General features: G+C 33.6%; 1 protein-coding gene across 31 annotated transcripts in view; it reads left to right on the top strand.

Moving 5' to 3' along the window:
• Positions 1 to 8450: 8450 nt before the first annotated feature.
• Positions 8451 to 10368, top strand: part of LOC122076931 — a 40774-nt gene continuing 38856 nt past the window's right edge. For 19 of the 31 annotated variants that reach the window (XR_006139646.1, XR_006139643.1, XR_006139636.1 and 16 more), the window contains exon 1: positions 8451 to 9390. Coding sequence is in view for 4 of the 31 variants with exons in the window: in XM_042642593.1 (XP_042498527.1) it covers positions 9354 to 9390 (37 nt within the window). In the remaining 27 variants the exon portion in view is untranslated. The remainder of the gene's footprint in view (positions 9391 to 10368) is intronic. The other 12 variants (XR_006139650.1, XR_006139649.1, XR_006139640.1 and 9 more) reach the window with 5 other exon arrangements.

Raw genomic sequence — 10368 nt, 5'->3', positions numbered from 1 at the left:
AAAAAAAAAAAAAAAAAAAAAAAAAAAAAAAAAAGATCCTTGCTTATCATCTCGCCCCACTCATTTCCTTCAAACCCCACCTTCTACCTGCCACCGGGTCCCTTTTCCTACGCCTCACTCTCTCTCTCCATTTACACTCCCTCCCCAGCGACATTACTCCATACTCCCTGTCCGAGAACTCGTGTTTCTGTATCATGGGCATTTTTTGAGAAGCCAAATTTCATATCAACACATAACAAATTCCCATTTGAAATCAAAATGGGGCCCAATCAACCAGATGTTGCTGTCAAAGCTTCCATTAGCTAAGATCAGAAGATAATTAAACCAAGGAAGGTTATAAATGGCAACTCTTAGATCAAAAGGTCGACGGCTCCAAATCATGGCGAACCCGAGATTCCGCAAATCATAATTTGGACTTTAAAAGATTTAACTCGTGCACCCATCGAGCAATGTAGTTATTCACGATCATCAAAGGGTCGGAGCACGAGAAGAATTGTAAATCACAGTAAGGAATTGAAAAGCAAAAATTAAATTACGACATATTACATAGAAAATAAAATTACAAAAGCGATTATAGAAAAAATAGATAGGTAAGGAGTAAAGTATGACCTTGCATGGGGATTCTCTCTGATGTGAAGTATTTAAAATTGAGAAACATTGTGTTAGTGAATCTGTAGCCCCTCTTTTCTCTTCTCTTTGGTATATATAGTCAAGGGTTGCAAGAAAATGAGAGAGCTATGGTATCTGTAAAACCTTTTGTTTTATCTGTTTAAGGTTCCCTCATTTGCATTTGTTATTTAAAATTATTCAGTAATTACAACTAAGGAAAGCAAAAATAGATAGAAATAGATGAGATTGGTTTATGGTTATAATAATAACAAATTAAAGGACAAATTAAAATCGAATGTTTGCACTTTTTCTACTAACGTTAACATGGATATTAAATATTTAGTTTCCATATAAAAAATAATAATAAAATATTTTCGAAAATAAAGCACACAACGGCACGCCATCAATATGAGGGGTAACTACGAGGTGACATGGCAAGAGGGATTAAGGCTTTCATTACAGTAAAAAAAATGGCTAATAGAATAAGATGCAAGTCATGTGGGCATGGCATGGTGGTGGGACCCATTACTCTCCTTAATTCAATATGGTAATCTTTACTAAAAGAAAAGCACTCGGATATTTAGCTTTTCATAACCGTTGAAAAAAGGGTCAATGGAATAAGATACAAGTCACATGGACATGGGCAAGGTGGTGGGACCCATTACACTTCCTAATTTAATATGGTAATCTTCATTAAAAAAAAGGCATTAAAAGATTTATTTATTTCCTTTCAAAACTCCCTATAATTTCTCCATCTCCAAATAATACTCTCACGATCTGATTCCTAATTATTAGGGATTTTTTTAACCATATGTCCCCAATATTTAATTCCTAATTGTTAAGGACTTATGTAAAATAAAATCGCCAATTACCTCCACCTTCCCCTTTTTGTGCCCACGATTCATAATTATTAAGAATGTTTCTCCTTTTTTAATACTTAATCATTAGTTCCCCCTTTCTGCTCCATTTTTTTATTTTATTTATTTTTGTCTCTTCAATTTCGAGGGTTTTTTGGGTCAATTAGAAAGATTTTTATGTAGATGTTGATGGTTCTTTTTGTCTTTTTGAAAAAGTACACCAATGACAAGTCGTACATACTTTTAAATAGTAGTATAGTATGATAGTATGATAGTTTCTAATTATTAGGGCTTTTTTTAACCTCCACCTTTTGTGTGTTACTACGTGCCCAATATTTAATTCCTAATTGTTAGGAATTTATTTAAAATAAAATCCCCAATTACCTCCACCTTCCCCTTTTCGTGCCCACGATTCTTAATTATTAAGAATTTTTTCTCCTCTTTTAATACTCAATAATTTGTTCCCCTTTTCTGCTCCATTTTATTATTATTATTATTTATTATTTTCTCTTCTATTTCGACGGTTTTTTTTATCCATTGTAAAGTTTTGTATGTAGAAGTTGATGGTTCTTTTTGTCTTTTTGAAAAAGTATACCAAAGACATTGAGTATGTACCTTTAAATAGTAGTATGAAGTATGATAGTATGATTGAAAAAGTATACCAATGACAGGGAGTACGTACTTTTAAATAGTAGTATGATATTTATCATAGTGTAATCATTAACACACCCCGACATGCAAAAAAAAAAAAACATAGTGTAACATAGCTTTAGCATATATATATATAGCAGAACAAATCCAATAACGTATCCTTGCTGCTCTTGGATTCAAATCAGAACCATACCCTACGACTTCTTCATCATCATCCTCTGTTCCCACGATCGGATTGAAAGAAGAACAAGAAGATAGTTTCCAAGAAGCCCAACGGTTAAACAAAAGAGAGAGAGAGAGAGAGAGAGAGAGAGAGAGAGAGAGGGAGGTGTCTCATTGCACCATGACCCAGTGCCTTGTTAAACGGACAAACACTTTTGTTTCTTGCCAGGTGTTAAACTTCCACATCTAGTGCCATATGAGTCTGACTGATGTCTTAGCATGCGTCACGCAACACTATAAGCATATTATAGTGGGTATCATAGGTGAATACCATAATAATTCACCCATCCATTAATTCCTTTTGAAAACAGTGGTCCTACAATGTGGAATGTCAGGGAATCTACTCTTTCGGACGGTTAAATCTCAGCCGAACAGCTGGACTTTACTTAACCTTGCCAAGAAACTTATTAATTTCTATTGTTGCTATATGACAGAAACCTTATCAGGTTGAGTATCTTACCTTTGAAGAAAATCAAGCAAATCTCTAAAGGGATATATATATATACACTAGTAAAAATACACGTGCAAATGCACGTGGTGGTAGTCTCCTAATTAAATATTTTCTTAAGACAAGATTATTGGGTCAATCTATTTGAAGTAAGTTATGAAAAGCTTGGTGAGCTGATTTTTCAAAGTTTGTATTTTCTAAAAACAAAATTAAACCTAATTATTCTGAATACAAGAGAGAAAATCCACAGACTAAATAGGGCAATTCCCATAATAGAAAAGAGATGGGAACATGAAACATAAAAAACATGTCTTGTCTTCCTCTACGGAGGTATTGAGAATGGCATCAATTTTATAAATAATTCTCTCATAGCATATAACAATAATACTAATAAATCATAATATTACAAACTATGGAGACTAATTAAGAAAAAGCTAATCTCTGATCAAGTCAAAGCGGTGTACGTGAAAACATGCTTGCTTTCCGCATCCTCTGAAGATTTTTCTATAATATAGTGCAATAACTTCTCCACCTGAGCTCTATCTTACAGATTAAATGAATTATACTACCTTATGGATGTGGAGTATCTGAAATTGAGAAATGCAATGCCAGTGATCCGAGAGAAAAAGAAGCTGAAGTTGATAACTTTTGTGCTGCTGTAATAGAAAAAGAAATAGAATTTGAAATATTTTGAACTATTGTTGTAAGAGACAGAAAATTAAGAAATCGTGGGATATTATAGTTGATTTTTTGTCCTCTCTATGATATATATAAGGAATGATTCTATTGCATAAAAACTTATAAAGTCGATGAAAGTTGATTGAAAGATACCGTTTTTATCAATAAATCTATCCATAATTATGTGACTATAATTTTGTGGCTATTTTTTTATCCCTTTAATACGCAATAATTTTAATTAATGATTACTCCACCAATTTCTCCTCCACGTTCAGAGAGATGAGTGAGAGAAAGATAATTATAGAGAGAAAATACCCCTTCCTCCACGTTTAGATTTTGTAAGGGATGGAAGGAGAGATTTTTAGGAGCCTTTTTTTCTTTTTTTTGGTATATCTCTTAACATATTTACCTTTTTAATATCTCCATAATTATTTATTCCCTCCCTATTCTCCATAATTCTCTAGAGAATCTCCCCCCATTGTGCTCAATGTTTTTTCCAAAAATAATGAGAGAGAGAGAGAGAGAGAGAGATTTAAAGAGGAATAATAGTGCATTTGTTTGGTTTATAATTATAATAACACAATAAATCTCTCTATAATTCTCCATACTATAATTTTGTGGTTATTTTTTTTATCCCTTTAATATGTAATAATTATAATTAATGATTACTCCACCACTCTCTCCTCCACGTTTAAAGAGATGAGTGAGAGAATATATCCCTTCCTCCATGTTTAGATTTGTAAGGAATGAAAGGAGAGATTTTAGGAGCCTTTTTTTTTTTTTTTTTATATCTCTCTTTATACTTACCTTTTTAATATCTCCATAATTATTTATTGTCTCTATGGAGAATCTCCCCCCATTGTGCTCCACGTTTTTTCTAAAGATGATGAGTGAGAGAGAGAGAGAGATTTAAGTAGGAATAATAGTGCATTTGTTTCGTTTATAATTATATGACTTTTTAATAATTAATAATTATAATTATATGCCTTTTTAATACTCCACTCTCCCCCTTTCTCCTCCATGTTGAGAGAGAGAGATGAATATTATATGCCTTTTTTTTAATCATTTTTGATAATTAATTAATTAATAATTATAATTAATTATTACTCTCTCCTTTCTCGAGAGAGAGAGAGAAATAGAGAATTATGGAGAGTTTATTATTATTAACTTCTTTTTTTATTGGTATATCTCTCTCCATAATTGTTCATTCCATCCCCACTCACCATAATTCTCTCTATTTATCTCTCCACTCTCCCCCTTTCTCCTCCACGTTTAGAGAGGGAGAGAGTGAGAAATATAGAGTTTATTATTATTTTTTGATTTATCTTCCATTTTTAGGGCTGAGAGGATGAGTGGGTTTAGGGTTTGTAATTATATGCCTTTTTAATACTCCACTCTCCCCATTTCTCCTCTATATTTAGAGAGAGAGAAAAAAAAAATTATAGAGAGTTTATTATGATATTTGTTTCATATTCAATTTTGAGGGGATTTTGGTCATTTGAGGATTTTTTCGGGTGTTTTTTGGTCATTTGGGAATTTTTTTGGTAGATGTAAATGGTTTTTTGGTCATTTTGAAAAAGTATACCATGTATAGGGAGTACGTACTTTTATATAGTAGTGTGATGTGTAATATAATATAACAAAACTTAGGTATAAGTATGTTATATATGAATAACAATATCATAATTAATATAGTTATTGTAGTTTGTACACTTAATATAATTAGTCCTATTAACACAAGCCGGAATATGGACTGTTAATTGACTGATGGAATGAAAGAGTCCATGCATGGCCTACGATGCCCGAATAACTAGATCGAATCGGTGGAGCCTAATTACACTCCATCGAAACTTATTGGGCCCAACCAATTGGGCAAACAATAGTAATTCACAGGTATATGTGAAGAGTAATACTCTGTAAAAAAAAATGTTTTTCTGTGGGTGAGTGTGGGGGGCTGTGCCAGGCACATGGAGGGGAAAATGGCTGCTTCGCCACCTATGAAAGGCAATAACGCCTGCCATATTGATGTTTCTATATGCGCTTCCATTAGCCCATGCGTTGGTGTATGGGATTCGCTCTTGGATGGAAAGCTCTTCCCCAACCCCACTCCCAAAAAAAAAAAAAAAAAAAAAGTAAAAATTCCCGTTGTCTATAAGGCATAGGAAGAATACAGTCAGAGATAAAATAGTTTCGATTAGCCATAGTTTAAGTTTCAAAGACCAATATAATGAAATATTTTTCTATTTTTGACATCCATCCCCATGTATGTAAATGCATGAATATTGTACTCAAACCACTATTAAATATCTCAAATTTTTTTAATGCTAGTACCAAAACCTTTAAAAACAATAGAGTTGATAATATTATTCTCAATAATTAGTGATTTCTAAATCAAGATTTGCAATTTGTAAGGGTGTCAAATGGGGATGATTCTAGGTAGTTGGGAGGGCTTTTTACACATTAGTCCCAATGGGTCCAATCCCATAATAACTGTCCTATACAAAACTGTCCCAAAACAATGATATGTTTTAATAATGGGCTAGACCAGTTTCAATTCCTTAATGGTTCTAAGCACTCAAATTCTCATACAATCAAATATATACAAAATTCGTGAAGTAGATAAAAAAAGGAAAACTATTTAATTACCTATTTTAGGGTTTTCTTATACAAAACTATTAATTTTATATTTTAATTAACAAAAACAAACAAAATTAGGTTTGGTTTGGGTTTACAAACTACCCAAAATAGTTATTCTCCTTCATCCTCTTACATGTTTTGATAATTTAACCCATAATTTATTCTACCAGCCCTAACCACTGTCATCTTCCACACACCCCCTTGTTTGCTCTAAGCAAGTAGCCTCGTCCCTCCACATGGTACGACAACCCTTCTTTCTTTTCTTACTCGTTATTCCTTAAAAACAACTTGCCCCCCCTCCCCCTTTCATCTTCTTATTGCATATACGCCGACGCTATAGACCTTGGCATTCACAAGCTTTTGTTCTAGCATGCTCGCCACTACTGTCAACGTTGGATTTGTATTCGAACATGACTTATAGTCTTATAAATCCATAGAAGACAACCTCATTTGGGTATTATATTTTACGCCCAACAAAGAATATAAATAAGGGAAATAATGGAATTGAGAAAACAAAAACAATGAAAATAGTAGTTGTCTCCATTAAAAGAGAGACACAATAATTTATGTATCAAAGCCTCATATTGATTTTGAATGGATAACCCAATAGTTGAATTGGAATTGCGAATTGTTATAAGGGATATTTTGTTAGTTTTAGATGGTAGAGAAGGAGAGGCTCTAGTCAAGCTTATTTTCGGATTTGGTTCATGCATAGATATGAATTTATGGAAAACATGGTGATTTTGAGTCCTTGAGAGATCGAACCTAAGTATTTAACCTTCAATTTGAGAGCTTGTTTCATAATAATACGAATGTCTGTATATATGCTCTGAGACAAGTTGGATAGACCCAAAATGCTAAACTTGACTCCCCATCTTAATCTCTCTATTGCCCATCAATAGGTCTCTCTCTCTCTCTCTCTCTCTCTCTCCCTCCCTCCAGTGGCAACCCTGCAACTCCTCATTAGGCAGGCTATTCAACAATGATCAATGTACAAAGGTGTTTCATCTGCATCGTTCTGGAACACCATAAAGCAAAGTCAAATGTTAGATCTTCACCTTCATCATCATTGGCATCCCTCTGATTGCTCTCCAGCAGTGGTCAATTAAGTGGAGTTTAGATGGGAGATAGAAGGAATTAAGGGTAAAAATGTCAAGAAATATAGGAAGATGAAGGAGAATAGAAGGAATTAAGGGTAAAAATGTCAAGAAATATAGGAAGATGAAGGAGAATCACTATTTTGGGTATTTTTGAAATACTTAAACACAATTAGTGTAATTTGGTCAGTACAAACATCTGGTGGATAATTTTGTAAAGGAAAATCCAAAAGTGGGTAATCATGTAAATTTTCCAAAAAATTGACAATAATTGAATATATATAATTGTAAGTATAAAATAATCAAACATTAGTCCTTAATCACACAAACACCCAATGAATGAAACCACAATTATGAATGGCTCAATCCTCATTAGTGTTTAGTAATAATAGTAAAAAAAAAAGAAACAACGAATAATCCTAAGCTTATTTTAATCTCTGTAATTGTAATATAATTCTTATAAGTTATAACTATTAAGTATTAATTAAACCTAAATAAATAATTTTGGCATGTTATATGGGTCATAGCGGCTCCAATTCTGACTACTTATTAGATTTTCGATTATGGGTTTGTCGAGAAACCCCTCCTAGCACTAGAAAAAATTTGTCTACTATCCATTTAGTTGTAACCCGTGTTGATGGCTAAATAAATAGAATAATTCATTTCCTCTTAAAATTCACAAATATCCTACTAAATTATCATAATTTCTAAACTACCCTTTAGATTTTGACCACAGGATTTGCAACTAGATGGATGCAACCCAGGTAGAGGTTAAATGTCATACCGGAGTCAGTTCTAGAACTGGACAAACAATTGTTCAATGTTTGAATAATCTATGTTATAAATGTTTGAATGGGTCAGGGATCAAATTTCAATGGAAAATTAGCATGGCATATGAGTAATAAAGTTGCCAAAGTTACCTTTTGTGATTTTTTGTGATAGATTCCAAAATTCAAAAATTTTCACGAATAAAAAAGTTGCCAAAGTTAGTCGGTTTGTGATAATCATGCACTATATTTCGAAATTTCCCTATGTGACAGATTCGATTTTGACCTCAATGGCTTCAGAGGAAACCTCGTGAATACTCCTCCAAAAACACAATCACCGACCTAAACGCGTGAACCGATAAGGCTCGATTAGAAAATAGAAAGTAATTTTTGATCGTTAGATCAATTTCACCGCTTAATCTGAGTCGTCCATCGAAAACCTATTTCTCTATAAATACCAACGGCTTTAGGTTACCTTATGGTCTTGTTTTCGGAGATCTTTTTGGGCTCACGATAGGTTGCAGAATTGTCGGAGGCACTCAAGGGTTCTGGTTTTTGTCTAATCGGTACCGTAGTCTCTTGGTTATTCTATGGTTTTCTCCTCTGCTTCGTCGATTTTACTTTGTTGTGCATGAGTTTATGAGAGGAGGATGGTCTTAGTTTTGATTAAAATTGCATTCGATCTTAGTTTTGAAGCATGGTTGTTTTGGAAGTAGATCGTTAGTTGGATGTTTGGAGAGCTTGATTAGAGGAGTTTTTATGGATATTATGGTCGGATTGATCTCTAATTTGATTCCCTATGTTTTAATTTTTTGAGTTTATGATAAGAGGAGGATCTCAGTTTTGATTAATATTGGATTCAACCTGTTGGAAGTTTGTTTGCAGGATTTTATTTGTATGGCGTGAAAGCGTGGTTATTATGGAAGCAGATCGTTAATTGGATTTCTGGAGAGCTTGATAGGATATGATGGTTGGAATGATCGCTAATTTGATTCCCCATGTTTGGATTGCGATTGCCTACCTGCCTGTTTAAAGTGCTTGATGAAGGGGGTTTCATATAAATTTGACTGGATTTAACTCTTTGATTCGTATTTAATGCTTTAATGGTCTTTAAGTCAAGTTAAATCCTCAGTTCCACGTTTTCTTCAGGAGCGGTTGGGAATTGAACGAAGAAGGTTAATGGGTGGTGTATTATACGAGACCCCCAGGATGAGTTTAAAAAAAAAAAACTTCAACAGGACCTTCCTTTTGAACTAGTATGCAAATCTATTGTTAACATCCATCTTTGTTACGAAGGTTTTGTTGGATGAGAGACTTGATTGTTTGGTTTATGAATCACAGATAAATCATAACGTTCACAAAGGGCAGCCTTGGAGATTGGTACATCATGGGTCGGTTGTTGAAGAGTGTAATTTCTTCTTCAGGTTTGGTTGAGAATCCTAAACTTCTATGATTGGTGGTTTTCTGTACAATAAGGGAATGTTCTCGTATTATTGAGCTCCATCTGCATGAATTTTGCTGTCTTTAACATCCTCTCTCTTTGGATGAGAGAGCTAAACCTTGATTGTTTTGTATTTTGAAACTCTGTTTCTTCTATGTACTGGTTTTGTAAGTTCGAATACCTCTTGAAGAGTTTTGACAGCTAGTTCCTTTAAAATTTGGATAGAATGTGTCATGGACTTGATGAAGTTAGATTTGTTTGATGGATTTTTGTTGGGCTTTTCTCTGGTTTTTCCTATTCTTCAGTGTTTATCGGGTGTCCCTAACAAAGGAATGAGTGTCCCACCTGTACTTCATAGGGTGTGATTGGTTAAAACATGGCTGTGGCTGTTTGAGTGTTTGATACTCATTTTATGAAGTAGATTGTCAATTGCATGTTTGATGAGCTTCATATTAACGGGTTCCATTTATAATTTTATTTATTTCTCTAATTTCATAGGGTGTGGGGATATGAGTTGCAAGCCAGTGGTATACCTTCCTATACGACCATCCTCTTCACCTATCTATGGATCATATTTTTTTCTTTTATTGAGGTTTTTTTTCAATAACATCAAGTCTAATTGCTTGGTTTATGATACGTGGATTTTAATGCTCCATAGTAATCAAATGCATAAAAATTGAGTTTTTGATTATGTGATTGCTATGGTTAATCGTCCTTAGCAGATCAAACTCTTCTTTGATAATATGACTGGATAGCTGTAATTGGTGTTGAATAAATACGGCTTATTCTGAACTGGCTACTTCTTAATCTATAACTAGGCGCAATGGAGCTAGTTTTCCTTATACGTTTTTTTCTACTTTTTTTTTTCTTTTTTTGTTTGTGTTTTGTGTTTTGTTGATGCAGGGAGCATAGTTGGGAGAGCTATAGGAGGGTCTTGGGATATGTTGTATTGGGATGAGCG

This window comes from Macadamia integrifolia, chromosome 4, assembly GCF_013358625.1.
Source record: "Macadamia integrifolia cultivar HAES 741 chromosome 4, SCU_Mint_v3, whole genome shotgun sequence".
Taxonomy (NCBI): domain Eukaryota; kingdom Viridiplantae; phylum Streptophyta; class Magnoliopsida; order Proteales; family Proteaceae; genus Macadamia; species Macadamia integrifolia.
The sequence above is the reverse complement of the archived record's forward strand: the minus strand, read 5'-3'. Positions and strand labels throughout refer to the sequence as shown.